General features: G+C 39.0%; 3 protein-coding genes across 5 annotated transcripts; 1 reads left to right on the top strand and 2 right to left on the bottom strand.

Moving 5' to 3' along the window:
- Window positions 1-371: 371 nt before the first annotated feature.
- c1s.2 (complement component 1, s subcomponent .2) lies at window positions 372-6,294 on the bottom strand. The gene is made up of 11 exons (XM_031299624.2): window positions 6,109-6,294; window positions 5,670-5,868; window positions 5,360-5,540; window positions 4,222-4,347; window positions 3,738-3,931; window positions 2,306-2,456; window positions 2,083-2,198; window positions 1,907-1,988; window positions 1,669-1,803; window positions 1,462-1,536; window positions 372-1,365 (listed from the first exon to the last, which is right to left on the bottom strand). Exons 1-11 carry the CDS (start codon window positions 6,123-6,125, stop codon window positions 575-577), a joined length of 2,067 nt encoding a protein of 688 aa, XP_031155484.1. The 5' UTR covers window positions 6,126-6,294; the 3' UTR covers window positions 372-574.
- Window positions 6,295-6,436: 142 nt separating this feature from the next.
- LOC116049710 (tumor necrosis factor receptor superfamily member 5) lies at window positions 6,437-19,634 on the top strand. Of its 3 annotated transcripts, none has more exons than XM_031299631.2 (8): window positions 6,437-7,080; window positions 7,258-7,383; window positions 9,965-10,111; window positions 10,222-10,315; window positions 10,679-10,755; window positions 13,344-13,451; window positions 15,372-15,521; window positions 18,364-19,634. In XM_031299631.2, exons 1-8 carry the CDS (start codon window positions 7,017-7,019, stop codon window positions 18,543-18,545), a joined length of 948 nt encoding a protein of 315 aa, XP_031155491.1. In that variant the 5' UTR covers window positions 6,437-7,016; the 3' UTR covers window positions 18,546-19,634. The 3 variants fall into 3 exon arrangements, with proteins under 3 accessions (XP_031155491.1, XP_031155490.1, XP_035861747.1); XM_031299630.2 differs by having other exon boundaries at window positions 13,341-13,451; XM_036005854.1 differs by having other exon boundaries at window positions 13,341-13,451; window positions 18,350-19,634.
- On the bottom strand, window positions 19,450-23,556 carry rbp5 (retinol binding protein 1a, cellular). The gene is made up of 4 exons (XM_031299632.2): window positions 23,171-23,556; window positions 22,641-22,825; window positions 22,165-22,266; window positions 19,450-21,277 (listed from the first exon to the last, which is right to left on the bottom strand). The coding sequence occupies exons 1-4, from the start codon at window positions 23,244-23,246 to the stop codon at window positions 21,224-21,226; spliced, it is 417 nt and encodes a 138-aa protein (XP_031155492.1). The 5' UTR covers window positions 23,247-23,556; the 3' UTR covers window positions 19,450-21,223.
- Window positions 23,557-24,397: the final 841 nt, after the last annotated feature.

The following is a 24,397-nucleotide window of genomic DNA, read 5'->3' as shown; positions in this document are numbered from 1 at the left end:
TAGTTGATTTTATTTATTTGTTTTTCAGCAAAACTTGGAAAGACCCTTCATATGCCTTTTAAGCTTTTGGCATCCCTTGCATATCCTGTTAATGTTTTTTATTTAAGTGCTATTAAATAAATGAAATGAAAATGAAACATGTAATTTGGTTTGTGGTTGTCAATGAACATTTCTCATGCATAGCTCTTCCAGGCTGTTGGTGTAAACATGGCTATGTGTTTTCAGAACAATATTGTTTGACATGTGATAAAACTTGTCTTGCAAATGTGTAAATTATCAAAATAATTAAGTATTCCAATGTATGAGGTCCTGACATTAAACATGTTTGTGTGTATCTGATGATTAAAAGACAAAACACACATTCTCTGCAGTTGATTTGCAAAGTCCTTTAATACAAAAGTATGAAGTCATAATGTGATCACAACTTAATGTTATTAATGTTGATACATTTGATTACAAGATTATAGTCTTTATTTTCATAAACATTTTTATTTAAGAGATTTGAATCAGTCCTGAAATGGATTACATTATTATGGTTAGTAGAAAAGTATTTTCTCCCTCATCTTTCCTCTGTCTAAGACTTTTCTATTGTATCTATTGTTTCCTTAATCCAGTCTACGTAATTCTCCACCTTGGTATAATAACCCTTGTACTGCCTCTCTTGACAGGGGGGTCCCCAGGACACAATGCCGGCCAGATAATAAGGCTCTGTGCGTTGAGCCAACATAGGAAAAACTAATGGACCTCCGCTGTCTTTGAGGCAGCTGTCCTTTCCTGGTGCTCCAGCACAGAACATGTTATTAGTGAAAGTCATGCGTTTGTTATTTGTGGTGTACGGTGTATTCTTACAATCTGTAAGGGAATAGACCCCAATATGAGCGTATTTTAACAAGGCTGACGACCTCTCCGTTTCTGTTATGCCCCAGCCTGACACGGTGCCTTGTTCATTTTCAATCAAGCCCCTGTTTACCTCTGGCAGACAAATGGGAAGAAGATTTGGGCCTAAATTCACTCTGGAAGCTAATCTGATAAGAGCAATATCATTGTCAAAATTGGTGCGTCCTTCAATGCCCTTGATGTAGCCAGGATGAATTATGATCCTCTCACTGTTCATGACAACAACATCAGACAATCTATTTGATATTGTTCTTCCATTTACCAGGCCACCATACAGGGACAAAGAGCTTTCCTCTACATCTTCCACCACATGCGCTGCTGTGACAGCCCATCGGTCATTGATAAGTGATGCTCCTCCTCTGCTCGGTGCTTTAATCAAAAGATTCCATGGTATCTCTCCGATGTTTGCATTCTTACCTCCCAAAATTCTGGCTGCACTTGCAGGGTGTTTTTCAGGTTTCCCACACACTGAAATACACAAAAGGTCATGAATAGATTCCTATGATTCCAAGTAGCTAATATGAGAAAATATAAATTAAAAAAGATATAAATTTATAGTCCTACCTTCAATGCATTTCGGCATCTCTGTCTTGCCGCCCCCTGATACCCATTCACCACTGGCACCGCAAGTGTACATGTCTGAGAGATTGAAAAAGCATATTGGTGAAACAATAATAGTTTAATAAAATCCAGAAAACTTTACATTCTTAAATGTTAGTTAAGGAAAGGAATCAAAAAGGGATGTGCACAAGTAAAGCTTCTTATAATCACCATCTCCCTCCAGTGTGTAGTACTTTGAGCTGCAGTTAAACTGGATCTGGTCTTCATACTGAGTGTGTGGGTTATCTGAGCCCACCAGCTGAAGGATGCCATCTTCTGGGATAGCAGGAAAACCGCAATCCACAGCTACACATGAAAAAAAAAGAAACTTTGTGAAAGATGGTGTAAAAAAAAAAACAAGAAATTAAAAAAAAAAAAAATCTGAAAAATGGGTTACAGTCAGACTCACGTTTACAGATGTAATTGGGAGTCCATACGCCTGTATTCTGGCATATCGTCACATACTGTGATGACAGCATCTGGGTGCCTTGCTACTTTGCAAAAGGAGAACTTATTAGTTTAATAATGGCTTAAATACATTAAATGTAAATCTATTAAAAAGGTTCTGGTTCTCTGTACACTCACAGTATCAGCAACATATCCAAGATCACAAGTTACGGTCACTGTTTCACCCCGACGATATTCTGGTTGCTGAGGAGTCACAGTGGAGTGTGAGGTCACCACTGCTGGACAGACCTTGTCTGTAATTAACATGTGAAAAGACAAATTATGATCATTTGTGATTAGTTTCCAATTAACTTAATGTAAATATTTTCCCAATGTGTCACAAGTGAGGAGGTTGCAGTACCTCTGGTCCTGAAGTGGAGAGTGAAGCCTTTGTTAGTGCCATAGCCATCAGAGGTGAAGCGGATTTGGACATGATGCGAGTGAGTGAGAAAGGGAGAGGGGGGAGGCGTGTGGCCACAGAATGGCCCCAGAGTCCCAGTGGGAGTTTCAAACTGCAAACGAAACAACATAGGTAACGTCTCACAATGTACGTGTCCCGATTTCATCTCTGCTCTGTTCCCTCTGCTGAAACGTCCATGTGCCTATGTCCAGCAGTCCAGTGCTTAAATATTTTTTCACCCCAAATATAACATGAAATACATGTTTGCATGGTTATTCCCCACAAAGAAAAAGCAACTATTATAAAAAACAAAACTCTTGTCGGATGAGCTTTCTGGTCATCAGACTAAACACCATGTTACACTGCATATCACCATAAACATAGCATCCTGCTGTTGGGATGCTTCTCTGTTTTCCAGCGAGACAATGAGCTATAACATAAAGCCAAAGCTACAACAGTCAGAGTCCAGATGTGCAAAGCTGAGTCTTCCCACACAGACACAAAGCTGTGACTGCTGTTAAGGGTGCATCTACTAAATACTGACTTAAGAGAGGGGAATACTTATGCACTCTCACTTTTAATATTAAATAATCCTTTTCTGCAGCATAAAAAATAGCACATTCAATATATTTTGATTACATTTTGTAGGACAATAAAACCTTTTGAGGGGGAGTATTGTTTTAAAGTGCTCATATTATGCTCAGTTTTAGGTTCATAATTGTATTTAGAGGTTATATCAGAATAGGTTTACATGGTTTAATTTTCAAAAAACACCATATTTTGTTGTACTGCACATTGCTGCAGCTCCTCTTTTCACCCTGTGTGTTGAGCTCTGTTTGAGCTACAGAGTGAGGCATCTCACTTCTGTTCCATCTTTGTTGGGAGTCGCACATGCGCAGTAGCTAGGTAAGGACTACTACCCAGTCAGAAGCAGAGTATGAGGGCGTGCTACGCTAGCAGCTAGGCGAGCATTTTAACGTGTGTTACAAAGTGATGCACGTTCGTCACGGAAGAAAAGGCTGGACTACAATAGAGCTGTTTGGAGAAGTTTGTGAACAGTGTTTTCTGTTGGAGATGGTAACTCCCTTTGGGGTGGATTTTGGGCTTTTTCACTTTGTAAACTTATAACGTGCACAAAAAAGATATATAACACAATAAAGGAAAGGGAAAAAGCCAAAAAGCATCATATGAGCACTGTAAGGCACAAGTTGCAAAACGACAAAACAAATTTCCAAAATATGTAACACAGAGGAAATGGTCAAAATATGATGTGTCCTAGTTGTCAAATCCACAGTTACAACACTTTTGTCTGAACTTCCTCTTTATTTCCTGCTCTGTAAAGGTAGAAGTTTTAGATAAATGTGGCATTTACATATTTCAACTCAACACCTACCCTTAGGGCGTCTATGCATTGGCCATCAGGGCTTTGCTCCACATCGAAATCTTTGGAGAAGTGCAGCTCTAGCTGCAGGGTGGCCTCCACAGACAGGGTGTACTGACAGTTGGCATTCTCTGCATATGAAGCAGGCCAGGAGGGGCTGGATATGTCACCTTCGCTCAGCCCTGACAGATCCTTAGCACAACTCACTGTGTTAAAGATAAGAGTTCACTGTCATCACTTTCATCATTTCAACATAATCATTGGTTCACAATCAGCCTCTTTCTCATGGAATTCTCCTCTTAGCCCATCCCCCCAAAACCCCACACCCCCCACCCACCTCCCTCCCCCATTTTGCCTGCTTCTGCTTCCTCTATTCCCCCATTTTCACTTCGTGTTTAAGTTTGGTTTTGCCTTCCTTGATTTGTCTTCCTCTGACTAATTTGAATTCCTCATTCGGTAAACCGCTTACTGATCCAAATCATGAGATTATGCGTACCTGTACAAGTGTGTTTGTCCACGTCCAGGTGGTAACCATGTCGACAGGAGCAGTGGTACCCTCCGATGTAGTTGTGACAGAACTGGGTGCATCCGTTGTTGGGGTCGTCCTCACATTCGTCAAAGTCTAAGGGAGCAAAAAGGTCAGATGTAGAAAAGCATAGCACACAAGACAGTTTAAAGGAATCATTGGACATCTGTGAACTATTGGTGGGTTCTCAGCACTGTCTTCTCTTCTACCAGGTCATGGGATAGGTTAGTATGAGAAGAAATGTAAAACTGAGCCCAGAAAAACTTATTTTGTGTCACTCTTAGGTCTTTAAGTTAAGTTTTTAGGTTTTTTTTATGTATTGTCTTGATACATTTCTTGCCATCATATGTTGTTTTGTTGGTGCTGATTCACTTATTTAAAGTTGCTTTCCCTTTAATCACTAGACATGCACATGTAGCAACATACTAAACCTGAGACATTTGGCATAAAACACATCTCTTAAAGCAATAGTTTGACATTAGGATGTCAAATTATGAATATGAATATGAATACAAACACATAAGAATTATGCTTTTTTGCTTTCTTGCAGAGAGATGAGAAGACTTACACCACTCTCATGTCTTTATGGTAAAAACATAGCCTGAGCCAGCAGCCAGTTAGCTTAGCTTAGCACAAAGACTGAGCTGTTTGACAGGATTTAACAGTCGCTGTCAGCACCTTTGAACTAAACTGAACATCTTAATGTTAAAGACTCCTTAAAAGCATGTGCCTTAGTTATTTATTTGGCCTATTTTTTTAATTATGTCATGCATTTATTTACCTACTTATTTTCAAACTGAAAATATGACACAAATCACCATAGACAAATTAACCCTGGATACTGATTTTTCTTTTATTTATGACGTGAAAAATATCTAAAAATGTTACTGTTTCCAAGTCAGCTTTAACAGCTATAAACTGCAACCATTGTGAATTGTTATCTAAAAATATCGCCCTCCTAACAGTATGCTTACAAAAGTATTCACAATAGTAAAATACATGTGCGTCCTGGGGAATGTGGACAAAACAAAACGGGCACAAACACAATGGACTTTGGTGGGACTCTTACAACTCAGTAATTCACTTGTTTTTATCATCTACATCTCACCTTGATCGGTATAAAAGCCTCTGAAGCCAGTGTGCCTCTTGGTGTTTGAGTAGTCGGAGTGGAACGTAAGAGAGAGGCAGCCACCCGGGGAAGAGAGGAGCGAGGGATTTACAGTGGACTGAAGCTCCTCAAATTCCTTTTTGCCACACAGAACTGAGATGAGGTTTCCATTTGAAAAAACCTGGGGGAAAATATGTTGTAGTGGAGGGTACAATAACAGTACTGACATCAGCATAAAAACATTGACTAAAGATGTGCTTTACATTGTTGTGTAAAGCACAACCATTTGAAGTTTATCTTGACGCCTGACCTTCACTGCATCATTTTCACAGTCTTGGCTGTCCTCCAGGTCCAGGTGGATGAGCTTGATGGAGAGGGTGTGACCTTTGGGGGCACACCTGCTCCAGTTTAGACTGGCATGGGGCAAGTATCCAGTGGGATACCCTGGAGACTCCACCCATCCCAGCAGCATCGAGTAGGCTGAGCGAGAGAGCAGGAGAAGCAGGAAACTGAAGAAAAGCATGGAAGAAAAAGCAAGGACCACAAAGTTAAGAAGGAAAAAGGTATTACTTAATGTGAGAAAGTCCACAAAACAAAGAGCCAGAGATGATGCATAAATCACAAAAATAATAAATCACATTGCTATAACCAAAACCCTCCATCTTACAAGCCCCCTACCTGCAAATCATTACATTGTGGTAATGTAATAATCCGTTCTATTGTGCTAAAATGCAAAAATTCAAACCCACCTTAATCCTAACATCATGATCCGATCAAATCTCCTCACAAATAAACTATCTCAACATCTCTCCTTCCCCTTTTCTTTATAATTTACTTTCCACCTCTCGCTCTTTCCTTCTGCCCCCCTTTCTCCCTCACTCATATTTTGCATACGCAGGCATTTTATAAATCTATTTGTAGATTGTTTTTTGTATGTTTGCAGTAACGAGGGAGTGATTGTGGGTAAGTGGGATCACAGGAGGACAGACTGATCCAAAAAAAACAACTTAAGATCGACTGCTACTACAAAATCTCTTTGCAGTTTCAGCTCAACAACATCCCTGTGCCACTGGGACAAAGGTTCCGTGGAAACAATGGAGATGGACTGAAAGGAAAAGGGTGTAGTTGAGTGAGGAAATGTCTCATTGTGCTGCTTTGCTACGTGCCAAAATCAGCCTTTAGTCCTGTAGCTATACGGAAACACACACAGCTTACTTTGCAGTGAGAGGGCTAGGGCAGGAAGGAAATGAGGAGAGACAGACACAGAGAAAAAGAGACCGAGAGACAGAGAGACAGAGAGACAGAGAGACAGAGAAACAGAGAGACGGAGGGGAAAACAGCAGATTAGGGTCACTGGGGTTTTCCATTGTGTAGGATCAGAAAAAAACATGAGAAGTAGGTAAGAGTGAGGAGGGGAAACACATCTGTAGCCACAGACAGTTCAGACAGCAGAAAGAGAGTGGAGATAGTCAGAAAAGGAGAAAGGTAAAAGAGATTGCACCTAAGTGATGCTCTTTGAGCTGAGATTAATTAAATTACTGTCATTTCAAAGGTTAAGAGCAGGCTTAGAGGAAGAGTATACAGGAAGACAGTCGTTGCAGTCTTAAGCTTAGATCCTATACACACCGGTGGAGGACTGTAATCGAATGGGCAACAAATGGCTAATATGAACTGCACAAAGAGTAGTAAAGATGGGACATGCTGTGATCGCTGTGCTGCAGGTCAGTTACATTTCTTTTCTCTTTGGATGACACACTTATTTATGCAAACCACAACACAGTGTTTACTGCATGTTCTGTGTAAATATTCAGCTTTTCAGCATTCCTCACATACTGTATTTGCATTACAGCCTAACATCCAAATCTTCTGTATATCTCTGTTTTCCCAACTCTTATCAGGAGAGTACATGAAAGCTGAGTGTGATAGGTCAAAGACGACCGAGTGTGCCAAATGTGATTATGGGTTCTACACAGCCACAAAAAATAACTTGCCTAAATGTCAAGTCTGCAAGGAGTGCAGTTCCAGTAAGTCAAACACACACATGCACATAGTACTGTATGCACGCACACACATATTTTTTCTGTAGTGCAAACAAACATACAGTAGTTCCTTCCTTTTTCTCGCTCCTGCTGCCTTTTTATAGAGTATAGATATTCATTTTGCAATTGTCTCTTCATGTGAACAGCATCAGAAATCCACTTCTTTTACATCTTCCTCTTTTCAATTTTTCTTTACATAACTCACGCTGTGTCTCTTTCACTCTTAACAAGATTATTTTAACTTTTGGGTGGAGAACCCATAGTTTTGAAAGATATCAAGTTTGTCAGGCTGAAAAAAAAGAGTCTTTGATTTAAATATTTCACTCGTGTTAACATCACATAGTTGCAATGAAGAGATGGAACAAGTCTACACATGAAAATATGATACTGTCAATGCGGAGTAAGATGATTTTAACAACCTTGACAATAATACACTTCTAATTTAAAAAAGTTACTGGGTGCAGCCTTGTGTATTGTCTTTGCACTAACTCTGGTGCAAAACAGCAGCAGCTGTAAAAACCTGTCAAATGAAAAAACTGACTTTTTAAACTAGAATGTAGTGAAATCTTAAGCCTATTGAATTTGTACTCAGGTTCAGTGAACCTAACTGTTAGTTTTGTATAATTTGCACAGCTAATGGGAAGAATTTAAACAAATTATTCAAGTTTAGTTCTGTTAACTTATATGTCTAAGACAGCGGGGGAAGTTTTCAAGTTGAACCAGCTTAAAATGTTTTACAGTGTGGAAATAAAAGGGGAAAACAGTTTGTAAAAGGTAAACTTTGTCACTCTCAAGTCAGGTCCAGTCAATTTTATTTATGTAGCCAACATTACAAGTCTGTATCAGAGGACAATCTTTCCCATAGATGGCTTACTGAACCAAAAAGCTGGACCAAAGCTTCTGTTTAAAGCAACTGTTGACAATGTTTTTTGTTGGAGAGTCAAACGACTACAAAAATACATAAAATTACTACTGCGACACAAACGACTAAAGAGACAAAACAGCTACAGAAGACACCAAACAACTACAGAGACACAAAATGAACACAAACACACATTACTACAAGGAGACAAAATGACCACACAGACAACTACAGAAATGCACAGTGACTACAAAGGGACACAAAATAACCAAAGAGATACAAAACGACTACAAAGAGACACAAATGGTTGTTGTTTTTTTTTGTCTGGTTGTAGTCGTTATGCATCTCTTTCTACGTTGTCCTTGTGGTCATTTTGTCTCTTTTAATGACTACAAACAAGGTGGCATGTCTCTTTCAGCCTGGATGTCTTGCTTCTATGTAGGAGGGGTGAGAAGCATTTCAGCATGTCTGTGCTTTTTACAGTCTATGGCCAAGGGAGCTGTTGTCTCATAATCTGACCATGCTCTTTTCCAGTAGTGGAATGTAAATAAGTACTCAAGTACTGTACTTAATTACAATTTTAGGTACTTGTACTTTACTTGAGCATTTCCATTTAATGCTACTTTATACTTCTACTCCACTACAATTTGGAAGCAATATTGTATTTTTTACTCTACTACATTGATTTGACAACATGAGTTACTTCGCAGATTCAGATCATTAATACAAAATACAAATCAACTAATGCATTAGTATATATTATTGTGGGTTAAGATACCCAGCAGTATATAAATTAGCTGAAATTAGCCCCAGCTTTACCATCTGCAACATTAGGGATGCTTGCACATTAATGCATCACTAACTTAGACAATACATCATTAACTTAGACAAAACTGGTTCATCTGCCAAAGCCTTAAATAAACTTCAGTACATCCAGAACTCTGCTGCCCGTCTCCTCACCCACACCTGCTCCCGTGATCACATCACCACCGTCCTCCACAGTCTCCACTGGCTCCCTGTTCCCCAACGCATCCAGTTTAAAATCCTCCTTATTACTCACAAAGCCCTCCATAACCAGGCTCCTTCCTACCTCACAGACCTCCTCCACCGCCACAATCCCCCCGTAACCTCCGCTCCTCTGACGCCAACCTCCTCTCCCACCCACTCAGGACCAAGCACCGTACCTGGGGTGACAGAGCTTTCACCATCGCAGCCCCCTCCCTCTGGAACTCTCTTCCCATACACATCTGTGACTGTACTGACCTGAACACTTTCAAATCACTTCTCAAAACCCATCTCTAGCCTTCACCCTATAATAACCACACACTTTTCATCTACTGTTAGCTGCTGGCTTTATCGTTTATACTTGTTTAATATGCTTGTTTTTGTGTTGCGTTGTTTTATTGCTTCACCTGCTTATATTGTACTTACCATGGTTTTACTGTAAAGTGTCTTGGAGTATTTTGAAAGTGCTATATAAGTAAAATGTATTACTATTATTATTAATTATAATCTAGTAATATACATTATTATGAAAAGGAGATGGAATTTTGAATGCAGGACTTGTAAAAGAGTATGTTTACACTGTGGTATTGCTACCTTTACTTAAGTAAAAGATCTAAGTACTTTGTTCATCACTGCTCTTCCCTTAACATGAAAGAGACCTCACTCTTCCACTATATCTCTCTTTTAACTCTTTTTCAGTAAACAAGCAGAGGAAAGTAAAGGACTGTACACCTCAGGAGAACACAGTGTGTGAGTGTGTGGCTGGTTTCTACTGTAGCAATGATCAATGTGACCACTGCAAGCCAGTGAAACACTGCTCTCTGGGTGAAGGGGTCAAGGTTCAAGGTAGGCTTCCATTGAAAAATGTAAAATAAATCATTATGTCCTACAGTAAGCATCTTACCAAAATACAGTACAAACTGGCAACTGAAAAGACGTCTAATTCTTTCTTGCAGCCACTCGCACGAATGATACAATCTGTGCTCCATGTGAAGGCGAGACCTACAGCAACGTTACAGATTTCCTCTCGCCCTGTCAAACACACACCAGGTCAGACCGCGTCTCCACTATTACTGTTATTATTACATGTAAAGCCGAAGGAGGATGTCGATGTATGTAATGTGATAGAATGTGATGTGCATCATTTATTAATCATCCTCAGAGACACAGCAGAAATTACTGTGTAGTTTCAGTTGACATCATCCGTCTCCAAACCCAAAACATTTACATGATCCCACCTTCTGTGACTATATTTTATTCACACTGTAGAAACTGTTTTTGGCGCTTGTCTGAAACTTTTAGGTTCTACTGGGACAACAACAAAAAACATATTCCAATATTTTCCCATTTTCATTTAGCTGTAAATACACTATACAGTATGTTGATATACATTTCTTTGTATGTTGTTTTCAGATGTGAGGACATTGGAAGACTGTTGAAAACTCCAGGAACCCGAACAACTGATGCCATCTGTGGCAACTTTAAATCTCGTAGGTCCTCATTTTTACCTTTAGGCTGTTGTGACAAATGTGTATCACTCTTTAGATCTTAACATCTCTTAACTTAAATTAACTTGTGAAATGTAGCAGATACTCTTATCCTGCCTGACTCAGTGAGTTACTGTTGCACTTTAGTTTCTGTGTCATATGACCAAGGCATTAAGAGAGGAAGTAGAAGTAGTACAGATGGCAAAATCATTTCAAAGGAAGAGAGTCACGTAAGGCACTTGTTGCAGTCAGTATGTCTCTAACAGGCGATGGGTACGATTCTGTCATTGTGACTGGCTATAAAAGGGTAATTCCCCCTTTAGAGAATAAACATTTAATATTCAATATTCTATATTTTTTAACAAAAATGAGTCATATAACAATGTGAAAACAATACATGACCATGTGAAAGGGGTCAACTGAGCTTTATAGTGTCAGCTCTTTGTTCCCGGCCGCAATTTTACTGTATTAGCTCATTCTCAACTTCTCTCATGGTGGCGTTTCTGGCCACAACAGGCAGCTTTTTTTTCAACGAAAAAGCTCTAAAAACCAACCAACCAACAGCTAGCAGCTAGCAGCTAGCTAGTGGACTTAGTGGAGCATTTGGTAGCAAGATATTTCTCGCAGGAGTTAGTAAAACAGATAGAGAGAAAAAAACAAAAACAGAGCTAAAAGAGAGTGAATATTGGACCTAAATCCATCAGGTGTCCAGAAACACAGCAGCTAATGAATGATAATGTTGCACCGTAACTGCTGGATGTAATAAGCACCTGTTTGCTAAAAGGTTCGCCATATCAACTCTTTCTGCTGCCCCCAAGTGGGCAAAATAATCTGTTATTGTAGGTTTAAGGAAAAGAGTGAAGTCGGAGTGAAGGCTGTGAGTGACAAAACATTAAATATTGATAAGTGTGTGGGAGTGTTCTTTTGGTACACTAGGGTTTTAAATTTACTCGAGCAGCAGGCAGGTAGTCAGAAGATGTAATGTAGGAGTGGAGGGATGTGAGAACATGTGTGGAGGTTAAAGCCAAGAGAGAATGCAGTGCTCTGAAGAACAGGACAAGTTAAGGGGACTGTTTCAAGATGTTGTGTTGTCGCTAGCTTGGCTAAAATAATAATAATAAACGGATGTGGTGGCCCTGCTAGGCTTTTTTCAATGGACTTTACAGATAGAACCCGTGTGCTATGAGAATTGATATGTATCTATAAAATACATTCATGATTTGCACACAAGCACCATTTGTCTAAGCAAATATAAAAAAAAAAGTAAATAAATCTGGCCAGTGCAAGTCACAAAGGTCAAAGTACCCAATCAGGTGACAGAGTTTTGTTTGAGTCCACTGAGGAATGAACAGAGATGAAGTTTAGAAAAACATTCTACATTGCAACTTCTTCCCTGCTTGTGTGTGTGTTTTTTTTAACTCTATGCTGAAATTATCAGAGTTTTCATTTTTTTGTGAGATCAGTATCTGAAACAGGTTACTCAGTTCAATCCAGTCAAATAAGTATAATGTACAGATCTTACTTCTGCTACTACTGTACAGATTAGGTGGAAAATGTACCTGTGACAATTTTTTTTCCCTGGAAACAAAACGTTTTCATGACACAAAAGGAATATATCTGTTTCAACCACTGGTGCTGAGGAGGCCAGTAACACTTAATTTTAGTCCCACCTATTTAGTATCCATAAGTATGTAAAGTATTACTAGCTAAACTTAAAGTTGTTTATTCATTTTATATAACTAACTGGTGTATAAAAACACAATAACAGTAATATTAGATATATGTGTACATTATCATTTGTTGATCACATTAATACAGTTTAAAAGCCACCCGTGAAGGATTTGTACACGTAATGCTGTTCACACTGTAGGGATTTGTTTCCGTGTGTAATGGAACAGCTACATAAGGGCTGTAACGATTATTTTCATAGTTGATCGATTAGTTGATTAGTGGTGTGGTCTATAAAATGCCAGAAAATTGTGAAAATGTTGATCAGTGTTTCCAAAGCCCAAGATGACATCCTCAACTGTCTTGTTTTGTTCACAACTTAAAGATATTCAGTTTACTGTCACAGAGAAGTCAAGGAACTAGAAAATATTAGCATTTAAAGGAGTTGGAATCAGACTTTTTACTTTTTTCTTTTTTTTTTTTATAAATGCTGAAACATACATGAATAAACGCTATGTAACAAAATAATCTCACCATACAAATACATTATAGTATATTATAAACCACTTAAGAGTTTACATTCTGCTAAGAAATGTTAAATAAAGTGTTAGTAATAATTGTATGCCTTGGCATCAATCTTGTTTGACCGTAATTTACAAAATACTGAAATGAAATAGAAATGTAATAAATATTCCTTCATAATAGTTTTCATAGTTTTTGTTGAGATTTCAGAAAGCCGTTTTAGTCCATTTTGATAGTCTCAGTAATTTTATTCATTACCTCACAATATTATTAATGAGGAATCAAGAGTATTCAGTAATTACTCACTCCCACTTAAGTTCCCAGGTGTTACTTGTGCATATAGGAGGAAACCTTAAAAATGTATTTAGGTCCCTCTAACATCCCCTCTCTTTGCTTAGTAGATTGTCCCTGGATATTACCCACAGGCCTGTGGTCAGGACTCGTGTTGACTGCACTCATCCTTTTTGGTCTCGTCTGCTGGAGGGCAAAACGCAAGTCATACAAAGCAGGTGTGTACAATGCGTCACATGTGTAGGTGTGTTTCATCATTGTTTTTCTCACACTTTTGTCCTCATTATTAAAAAAAAAAAAAAAAAAAAAGTCTTCCCAAAGAGGCGACAAAGCGGTGTGCAGGCATGCTCCCACTGACAGTAACTATGCATGTTGTTAGCCACAACTGAAATACAATTTGCTTTGAAGTGTACAGTTTAAGGTCACTGCTAATCTCTTTCACACATACCATCCCACGGTTTCCTTTACAGACCATTTATATAAAAAAAAATCTGAGTAAGGTCAAATGAAATTTACATGAATATGGGTAAATTATATATAAATATATATTATATTAATTAGAAGTGTGGTCTGGAATTCATTTATGTGAAAAGAAATGTAACAAAAGCAGAATTTATTTGAGTTAGTAGTAACCCAGGAAGGTTAAATAGGAAGCTTGTTACGTGATGCTAAACAAGCTTGGCGGCGAGCATGATAAACTGAATGGGGAAACCACATCCTGTACATATTCAGGCTGACACAGTTATTTGGTATAATGTGACGCACACTTCACAGGCAACTCATACTGAGAAATAGGTCCTACGCATGGGGCACAATCTTACAGATAATTGTTTTGGCTGATGGTATGTTGTATTTCATTGATATTTACTGTATTTCCAGTGAAGCAAGGTGCAAATACTGGAATTTACAGATGAAATACAATTAATCGAGAGAAGGTAGGGCTTCACAACACTTACAAAATGGGACGTGAAAACTTGAAACCTCCTTCACATAGAATGGGCTTTTCAGTGGGATTAGGAGAAATCATGGGCCAGTAGTTGAACTGTTAAAATAAAACATATTTACATATTCTCGTTTTTTGTTTGTTTTTTTAATGAGGGAGAAGGAGTAGATGTAATTTCAACAACATGTAGCCTAACTAGGTTACTGAACCTTTGTGTGGAAAAAACATTTTTAGACATACAATACTTATGACATACATACAATATTTTTTATGTCCTAGAACAAGCCTGGAGGGGATCTTTGAGTGAGTTATCACTCACTCTTCTGGTGGCTGGATTAACCCTTTAGGGGGCACCAGGGCAAGAATTTGCTGTAATTTTGTTTGCCCTAAATGTATTTAGAAGCTTGCAGCATTTAAATTGTGACATAGAGTTCCTTTACAAGGCCGCTAGACAAGACAGATAATGATGTGGGCCCATAAAAACAACTGACACACAATGAATACAGGGTCTTTGGGGTCCCCATGGATTTGGAGCATGTACGTTTGAAAGGTTGTTGTATAACTTTCATTGATAATGGCTTCTATGGATTCCAATGATGACAGAAAAAGTAGATAGAAAGCAGTGTACTTACATATGGTGAATACTGAACAGCAGAGAAGTGAATTATACTGCACTGGCAAGTTTACTTTGAAGGTTGATAATTATTCCACCCTATGAACTTGACACTATTGGAACGTATTGGAACTTCTGTGAGTCAAATCTGACTTTTTTGTAGTTTTTTTTTTCTCTGTGAAAAAGGAAACTACAAACGTTTTACAACTGTCTTTCAAGTCCACGGGAGGTGAGTTTTTCATACTCAAAAGATACATTTGAGGAGGAGTATCACTTTAATATTGAGTCACACTGTGGTACATTTTAATTTTACAAGTTTATGAATGTATTTTTTAAGAAGTATGAAGAACTTTTCCGAGAGACAAAGTTGTTCAGATACTTATCAGGATCAAACTTCACCTTACCTTCCCTCTCACTTTTGGTGCTAGAGCAGATTTTGATTATAGTGCCCCCTAAGGACCAATCAGTATATTTTTGTATTGAATATAAGTTACCAGTACTATGGCCAAAGATATTCCTTGTGAGCATGATACTGAATAATCGTATTTTGACCCTATTTGTGACATCTTCTGTGTTTGACAGCCGGCTCCAGTGTTCCTGTTACTCTGGTTGAAATGGTTCCAGGAACACCGATCACTTCGCTGGAGCTGCCTTTACCGTTCACAGAGCTGAACGGTCACTGCCAAGAGAGCTGCACCGTTGAGTGCTGCAAGTTGCCGCTTTTTAACCCAGGTGAGAAATCCCTAAGCACTTCCCATGCAGACACACCAGTTTTACATTACGCTATTCTATAAAAAAAAAAAATTGTGTTTTTTTTGTGTTGCCATTTGTCATTTCTTTATAAGATAGTTTGACAGTAGAGAGATGGCAGCAAATAAGAGAGATGACATGCAACAACGGTTTTCAGCCGGACTCAAACCAGGGACAATGTGGTTCATTGTGGTCGATGCCACGGGTGAACCCCAAAATGGGCAACAAATACTTTGGACAGATGCAAAACCAGAAAATACAATTGACATAACGCACAATTTCCCATTTCCCACACAGTTTAACACAGGTGATAATCCAACTGAGCACATACCTGTTCTCAATTTGCTGTTAATGTTGACATTAACGTTACTGTTCAATCCCCAGCTGCCAGTTTGGCTAGCTAACTATGTTTGCCCAATTTTACCGTTTGGTAATCCTCCCAGAAAGATGCTTGAGATCACGTTCTGAATAAAACACCCCGGAAGGCAGGAAGCCAAAAAAACAACTTCTCTGTCAAGCTAGCGTTAGCCGTTAACGTTAGTTTACGGTGTGCCAGTTTAGCTGGTGATCATGTTAACTGGTGATATTTGGTGAATATTCAACAAGGCCCTGCTTACTTTTTAAGAGCGTTCTGCTCTGCCTCCGCCCCTCGTGTGCCAGAGGTTCACATTTTCACGAAGTGTTTGCAAGTGAGACAAAATAATGGATATCGCTGAAAACATCACTAGTTTATGTGTAATACACGTCCGTTTAAGCATTATCCACACAAATACGACAGATATTGTATGAACGGAAAAAAATAAAACTAAACAACGCACTAGAGATCTAGCTGAGATTCGAACCTTGGATGTCATGGACAAAAAGGTTAACATACTAGCTTCTTCATCATCTATACCACTACACTAGACACTGCTGACATTATGTGTTGATTTCTATCTATATATTGGACTTTAATTGGACTTTCAGTCTAAGTTAACACAGGTCAACGTATGAGAGAAATATACGCCCATGTTAACTGGAGATATCACAATTTAACATGGGCAAATGCAAGCCTCGAAACAGTAAAGTAGGTTCATCTTTGCCTCACATACCAACACCTAACTGATATACAACAAACTGGCATGACCCCACTAAACACTTTATTCCCTTTTGGGGCTAAAAATGAAACACGTCAGTCATGCGCAAACGTGATCATTTATCATTGTTATTGTGGGCCATCTCATACGAAGAATGTGTAGGTCTATCTCAGCACAAACAGTCTCTTTCAACCTGTGCCACAAGTCAACTGATTATAGTTGTGTTTAATTTTATTAGACCCATATTAGGGTATGTCTGTGTCGCGATTCGCGATTTTTGTCTTATGGTAGCCTATACACTATTGTTATGACCATATGGCCATTGAATGTTTTGCAGCAAGGTGCTGATCCTCGTTTTCTCTCCGGCGACTAAGTGTTATCTTAGTCTTGGTTAAGTTATGAAGTGAGTTGCAGCAAAAGTCTAGTGATTTGAAGTGAAGAACATATGAAGCTTATTTTCTCCGAGTTTGACTTTTATTTATCCCACACATCATTTGTTGGCCTACTTTGATGACACAAAATGGTCATTATGGTATATGATTACAAAACTTTGATGTACTGAGAGAGTTTGATAACATTCAGATGTTGCTGTTTCAGATTCCTAATATGAAAAAAACACAACTATAAGCTAGTATGTTAACCTTTTTGTCCATGACATCCAAGGTTCGAATCCCAGCTAGATCTCTAGTGCGTTGTTTCATTTTATTTGTTTCCGTTCATACAGTATGTGTGTCGTATTTGTGTGGATAATGCTTAAACGGACGTGTATTACACATAAACTGGTGATGTTTTCAGCGATATCCATTATTTTGTCTCACTTGCAAACACTTTGTGAAAATGTGAACCTCTGGCACTCGAGTGGCGGAGGCAGAGCAGAACGCTCTTAAAAAGTAGGCAGGGCCTTGTTGAATATTCACTGATTTTATGCAAATATCACCAGTTAACATGATCTCCAGCTAAACTGGCATAACGGATTAGCGTTATTATTTTTTACTAGCGGTTTGGTTCATAATAATATCCCGCGGCTGGTGGGTACGAGGCGTGAATCTCAAGTTTGTCTTCAATAGGCAGACCTTTAAATGTGTGCTGTAGTAGATAATCCACATCGTTAATGTTAAACACAGTTAATTAACAAAAAAGAAATACTAATGGCTGACAACTAGCTACGTGCAAATGACAACAGAACAGGCAATCAGCTTTGGGCATGCGCATTGTTGTTTTCCCACACTTCGGGCACTTGACGTGACGTTGTGGGCGTGCAGCCCAGAATAATGATAACAACAAAAAATATAAGATTTTATGTTGTGCATTAATCCACAATTAATTTAATTTCTAAGCAACTAAGTACCACTTAGAAACCTTGAATAGAAGAATGGAAAAAGATAACGAATGTGGGCTATATGTATGAAAATACACCATGGCCCTCACAGTCACCAGAACTCAACACCTCTAAGCCATCACCAAATTGTCAAATGGGGGAATATCTTTTGGTAGACTGGTGTTCATCCCACCAGTAGTGTCAGACACTTTATGTTGGTGTTTTCCTTTAAACTTTCAAGCATCGTATATTAGAGTGAAAAATGTATTCCCTTTTCCAACTCTTAATTGTCAATATTCATTTCCCATGCTCATAAATGCTTTCAGCCCCATTAAAATGGCCATAAATTACATAAAGTGTAAAGCATGTTTGATGTAACATTACTTTGAAGAATGGTCACACTAAACATTGATTTTATTATCCTCCTCAGATGATAATGCGGTCAGTTGCGTCACACAAGACAGCGTAGACATCATCCTTCCTATAACTCCACTGAAGCCTTCGGTTTCATTCGCTGAATCCAGCCACACGAATGGAAGTGCCGGATACTGCACCGGCAACTTCCTCAGGAGCTACTCAGAGCCACAGGAGGATGAGTGGTGTGGGACATAATCAAGTAGATGTTGGTGTAACAGTATACTGACGGAGCTCAGAGTCCCCGTCCAGTTTGGGGATGCTGCAACTAGTTTTCAAACCTCAAACTGAACCTATTTATACCAAAGAAACTAAAGAGTAAGGTTTCACTTTTCCAGAAGAGTTGAAGGTGGCTGATGGTTTGCTGCCCCCTGCAGGACTTTAACGAGAAGTTCAGCTCAAGTGATGTGATATTTCTGTATTGCATTTACAATAAAGCAAACAGCTAAAAGGTATTTTTCCAAAACACTGATGGAGATTTGTACTTGAGTCAGTCCTTTTAATGTGAATGAGTTTTAGATAGGAGCTTCACAAGTAAATGCACTGCTGTCTGTGTTTTTAGCTACAGCTCAGTGGTGTCTATTAGATAAGTCTATATTTATAATGCTATATTTTTCTTACTTTTCTTTTTCTGACAAATCCTATGAAAAGGTCAAACCAACAATGAATATATCCTTCCAACAAGTATGTATGTGTAGTCAAAGCAGCTTATTATTCTTTATGGAGCTCCAGTGTCGTCCAAACACACTCAGTGAGTGACACTTGTGCACTGTGTAACCTGTTACTTCATTACCATGAATGTGGGCACTGTATTTTATTATGCTGCTGTAAATATGTACAGTTAACGCATATTAAGCCGCAGCAGAAAAAAGCCCCCAACAAATGCTGTATTTACTCCTGTTTGAGTAACTATTGCTAAAAAAGGATTCTGGGGCTTAACCTTTATAGTAAATCATGTATTTTGTAATTATAATTTAAATGATATCTCTTTTTTTTAAAAGTACATTGTAATAAAAAATTATAAACACCACCCTTAAGATATGCAACACACACAAAATTTGGAGAATGATGTGATGAATTAAAGAGGCAGCAGTGATGTCTGACAGATGTAAAATTTGTTTATAACATTGTAAAGATCGATAGTGCAATATGAGGAAGTGTGTAGTGAATGTTTACACAAGCCATTCTCAGTTAGTAGTATTAGTACCATCAGACAGAGGCAATTACCATGTATTTTCACAGATATTCGGTCTTATTGTGATATTTCAAAATAATGTTGATTATAATTTAAAAAAAAATGATAAAAATGATTCAAATGTTGTACCGAGTACTTAAAGAAGTATTTTGCCAATGGAAAAGGGGTCTTTTCATAAAACTTGTCTGTTTTTAAATTGGTGCTACAAGGCCAGAGACAACTAAGAAAAGGGGCTGTGGTATTCCCTTTGCTCAAAACGTTCTAAAAAAACAAAAACTACAACTACCAAAATGCACTGCACCTCACCAAAACAATAAAGGCTCCTGCTGGTGGGTGACTAGGCTCGTTCAAGATGAACTGCACCTCGCCTGTAAAGTGGACGAGAGCAGGCGGCAGCAGCAGCAGGGGGCGGTGACAAAAAGCCGCGGTCAAGTCAGACAGTTTCCAGCCTTAAGGCTGAACAGGAAGTCACAGAAACACTCACATCCTGTTAGGTCTGATTCCGATGTAATAAAATGTTATCAGACCCATATATCAGCTTGTACAAAGTCTACAGTTGTTTTTATTAAAACAGAGTAGCTTTCAAAATTCTCTACATGCAATCTGTTGCTGATGTCAATAAACAACAGACTGTAGATGATCCGTAATCTGAACGGATTTAGTCTCTCCGATTTCTAAATGTCACTATCAGCCACACTACATGTGTTCTGTACAGAATAAGTCTTTAAATCAGACAAATTCAAAAACAATAAAAAGTTTATATAAAACGTCATCATGTTGAGTCGATTCTGAACCAATCAGTTGTTAGATCAGCTGAGAGGCAGGTGTTTCCCAGCATGCCCTGGGTCCGCCTGGGTCTTGCTGTCGGTGAAGAGCAACTGCGCTGCCTGCGTCTCAAACCTGCGGGCGCCTTGATCTGAGGTTACCGTTGCCCAAGTGTGCATGACGTCAGAGCAAGTTGGGATCAAGTCGGACACAAATCTAACCGGCATGCATTGGGAACGCTGGGGATGATCGATTCTGCGCAGGCCTGGCTCATCTCGAACAAGCCTAATGCGAGCACCTCACAGATATAATATGGTGACCGGCTGGTAGCAAACAATCTTGTATTACAGCTAAAAGATGCTTCTGAAAAACATCTAGGTGAGTTGGTTGGATGATGTTTATATTTGATCAGCACTGTCTAGTTTTACAGTTTAATCTTAATTCAGTCTAAATTTGAGAGAGAGAGAGAGCAAAACGCATCATTCGCCGGCGTTTCGCTGGGAGATGAGCACGGAGATCTGGGAGCTGGCAAGATGGAGGGGAAGTTCACCATAGTTCATTTACGCGTTATTCTGGATCCCACGCAACTTCTAGGCAAGTCCCACCCTACGATGCAGCCTGATTGGTTGGGGTTAGGCATTGACCTCTAGTAGTTTAGGATAGCCAACTGGTCAGGGATTAGGACCTTAAAAAATTTGGTTCCGTTACCTTGCGTAAGCATGGACACCTGGCCAATAGTAGTGTGTGAATTCTATTGAAGGGCGGGTCTTGCCTAGAAGTTGCGTGGGTTCCATAATAACGCTTCATTTACATAGTACCCACATTGTTATGATACAAAGCTGGTTAAAATAGGCAAATTATCCCTTTAACTGTATTCTGTTAAGAATAATTTCACTAAAACATATTTTCAGTTACTTCAATCAGCCTTCTTGAAGACTTGCTTGGCAACAATGCCCTGAACTCTCATCTCCTGCAGAGAGGAAAGAAACATCAAGGGGAGGAAAGAGAATGAGGGGGGGGGAGGTGTAAATGAATAGTAAGAATTAGTAAAACAGTTTGGCACATCAAAGGAGAGATTAATGACTAATACACAAACCATCCAAAATACAGTCCCATCCTCAACCCCACTTTGACCTCGTAATTAATCTTCCACTCTTTCAACGTCTGCTTATTTCCTCCATTGAACCCACTCCCCCCTTTCCTCCTCCAACTTCCCACTTACTCATTAACTCTTTATTATTCTCTCGCTGCTCTCTTCTCTTGCTTTGTGTAACCTTTAAAATCCACCATTTTAGAACCTGATCCCCGCTGGCATTTCTTTTGCAATTCTCCCCGGAGTTTGGACTTCAACAACACATTGCTTTGTCCTAACTGCAACAGAGAAATCCTGCGAGTTATTTAGCTGAACAATGCTGATTGTTTGAGGTCTTAATCAGCGCTGATAGATTATCTATAATCTTAAACTCTTTTACAACCAAAATGTTAAAGAACCATTCTTCTACCTTGGTCCTGTGGTAATTGTTACACTTTATCAAGCTGTGCATTCAACAGTCTTCTTCCTCTTTTGTGTTTGCCTTCCTTTGCAGGGTCCTACTATTCCCCCTCAAGCATGCACAAAGCTCCACAAACCCTTTAACAAAGAACTTCTTCACACAAAGACAGTGTAGTGCAACATAATAAGGCAATGGCAACTTTCAAACCCTGTCTTATTTGCATGTCCTCCTCTCATTTAGCATTTCAATTTTAGCATTTATTTCCTTTTATGTTTTAAATAAATTTTTTCCTTGTTCCGTATCCCTCTCTCCCTGTGCTTTGGCCTCTTTCTCACTTCCTTTCACTCCATCCATACATCCTTACCAAATGCAGCTTGTCACCTTCCAGCCAGTGTGTCCAGCCTCGTCCATCTTTCTCGCCTCGCTGTACACAAACCAGGTTATCTCCTTCCCAGCTCACTGTAGTCTGCATGAGCACAGAGATGTTGTGCAGTTAGTACATAAAGTAGCTCACATGAGTCTTTGTGCATTGCAAAAGGGCATCAATAAGTTAAAAAACTCTCTTTTCTTTTGCTTCCGTTTGCTCATTTGTCTTGTTTTGGTCAATGTAAGATAATGGTGCTCATTCTGATTCATGCACTTGTTTCCTGAATGGTGGTTACAGCACAAAAACACAGCAGTAGCTTGGATGACGTTGCACAGACATTCCTAATTAAAAACACACACAGCCAACTTGTATAACAAGTTATGATACTGTATACTCACAGTATCAGCAAGCCTGTACGCATCTCCAAACAAGTCAATGTGAATATTCAGAACAACAACATCACCACCACACACCTGACAGGTACGACCGTCCACTGGTCTCAGGTCTTCAGTGAATTCTTCTCCGATAGTGAAATCCATGTTGAAGTTCTTGAAGGTGGTGAGAGTGCGGATCTTCATGGCCCCTGTGGCCACTTCATGGCTGATCTCTTTGGAGGGCTTCAACAGACACACAATCTTCCTCAGGGCAAAATTAATATCTAAGAAAGAAGATAATTAATAATACAATTAAATATAACATGAGCTATACGTGTGTGTGTGTGTGTGTGTGTGTGTGTGTGTGTGTGTGTGTGTGTGTGTGTGTGTGTGTGGGGTCATAGAAAGGACATGGTGGTGATTTCATTTCACTAGTGCGCGGCTGGAAATGAAGATGATCCACATTATGAAAGATTTAAAAAATACCTCAAAGCAACGAAAATACACAAGTGTACACATAAAAGTGCATAACAAGTCTGAATGTAGATCGAGGGGTTTAATAAAGAAAATGAATTGTTTTAAGGGTAACAGCTTTGTAAGCTACAATAATGCCACTGAAAGAGTCTTACCTAAAGCTGCGAGATAGGCGTCCATATTAACCTGATCCACCATATGAAACGTGCCGGAGTAATTAGGTTTAGACATTTTGTTCCTTCCAAAACTCCAGACGAGCTGAAATCGCTACTTCTCCTTATGCTTTATTTCCTCGACTCGAGTCTGGATCCCAAAGAAGGTTTGCTGCCGCCGTGTTTGATTTCAGTTTTACTTACGCAGCGTTTTTTTTTGGACAAGTAAAATGAGACTGTTGCACGGTGTTTCTTTGCTGCAGGCTGCTCTTCAATGGAAGTCCTCTCGGGTGGAGACTCGCACTGGATTTATGGAATCATTTCCAGTTAGCTGCGACTCTCTGAGGCTGAGAGTTTTGCAGAGGAACCGCAATGCTTTTACTCAGAGGGATCAGTTTAACCAGAGGCGGTGCTTCGGATCCCTGAACATGTGGTGGGTGGGGTGAAGATGTAGCCTACTGAGCAGACACATGTACAGAATTGTGTTTATTCCTTTGTTTGTTAATTGGGAGCTGACCAGCTTTTTTACGGTTCCATTGGAGTCATCTTCACTGGTGGAAGAAGTACTCTGTGTGTGACCTGAAATACTAATTACAAGTAAAAATCGTATAATCAAACTTAAGGAAAAGTACAAAAGTATTAGCATCAAAATATAGCCTATTTAAAGTACCAAAGGTAAAAGTAGGTCTGCTCATTATGCAGAATGGACCATTTCAGAATGATTATATTAGGCTATGGGATTATGATTATTGATGCAATAATATGTAGGCCTGCCCTACATTCATGATGCCGCTGGTAAAATTGGGGCTTATTATGCGGGTAACTTGTTAAATCATCAAGTGATCAATAAACCTATAATACATCATACTTTATTTTCTGATTATATTTTATATTACTAATCAGAATCTGCTAAGTAATTATAGTTATCAAATAAATGTAATGGAGTAAAAAGTAGAATATGCCCTTCTGAACTGTTTTGGAGTCAGTGTATATGTATCAAGTAAAGTACAAGTACCTCAAAACTGTACTTAAGTACAGTACTTGAGTAAAATGTTCTTAGTTACTTCCCACCACTGGGTTATCTCAAGGCAGGAGGCAAAGTTTTATTTCAAAATTGAATGGATGAGTTTGATTAGGTGAGCATTTTTGTGATTGACAAAACATATTTAACATATTGCCATGGACATTACTGATGTAGTAGAGTCGTTGTTACTACAAGGTTCAGCCGCA

This window comes from Sander lucioperca, chromosome 10 (genome assembly GCF_008315115.2).
Source record: "Sander lucioperca isolate FBNREF2018 chromosome 10, SLUC_FBN_1.2, whole genome shotgun sequence".
In the NCBI taxonomy this organism is placed as follows: domain Eukaryota; kingdom Metazoa; phylum Chordata; class Actinopteri; order Perciformes; family Percidae; genus Sander; species Sander lucioperca.
This window is presented reverse-complemented; position numbering and strand designations above follow the sequence as displayed.

Excerpts from the sequence above, each read along its gene's own strand:
- c1s.2 (XM_031299624.2), bottom strand. Across the intron at positions 4,348-5,359 it reads AGGCTTTTATACCGATCAAG|ACTTTGACGAATGTGAGGAC; the intron begins GTGAGATGTAGA and ends TTGCTCCCTTAG. Across the intron at positions 1,366-1,461 it reads GATGCCGAAATGCATTGAAG|TGTGTGGGAAACCTGAAAAA; the intron begins GTAGGACTATAA and ends TGTGTATTTCAG.
- rbp5 (XM_031299632.2), bottom strand. The coding sequence starts at position 23,246 with ATGTCTAAACCTAATTACTCCGGCACGTTTCATATGGTGGATCAGGTT. Across the intron at positions 22,826-23,170 it reads CGCCTATCTCGCAGCTTTAG|ATATTAATTTTGCCCTGAGG; the intron begins GTAAGACTCTTT and ends CTTCTTTCTTAG. Across the intron at positions 21,278-22,164 it reads AAGGTGACAAGCTGCATTTG|GAGATGAGAGTTCAGGGCAT; the intron begins GTAAGGATGTAT and ends TCCTCTCTGCAG.
- LOC116049710 (XM_031299630.2), top strand. The coding sequence starts at position 7,017 with ATGGCTAATATGAACTGCACAAAGAGTAGTAAAGATGGGACATGCTGT. Across the intron at positions 10,112-10,221 it reads TGAAGGGGTCAAGGTTCAAG|CCACTCGCACGAATGATACA; the intron begins GTAGGCTTCCAT and ends TCTTTCTTGCAG. Across the intron at positions 10,316-10,678 it reads CCCTGTCAAACACACACCAG|ATGTGAGGACATTGGAAGAC; the intron begins GTCAGACCGCGT and ends TGTTGTTTTCAG.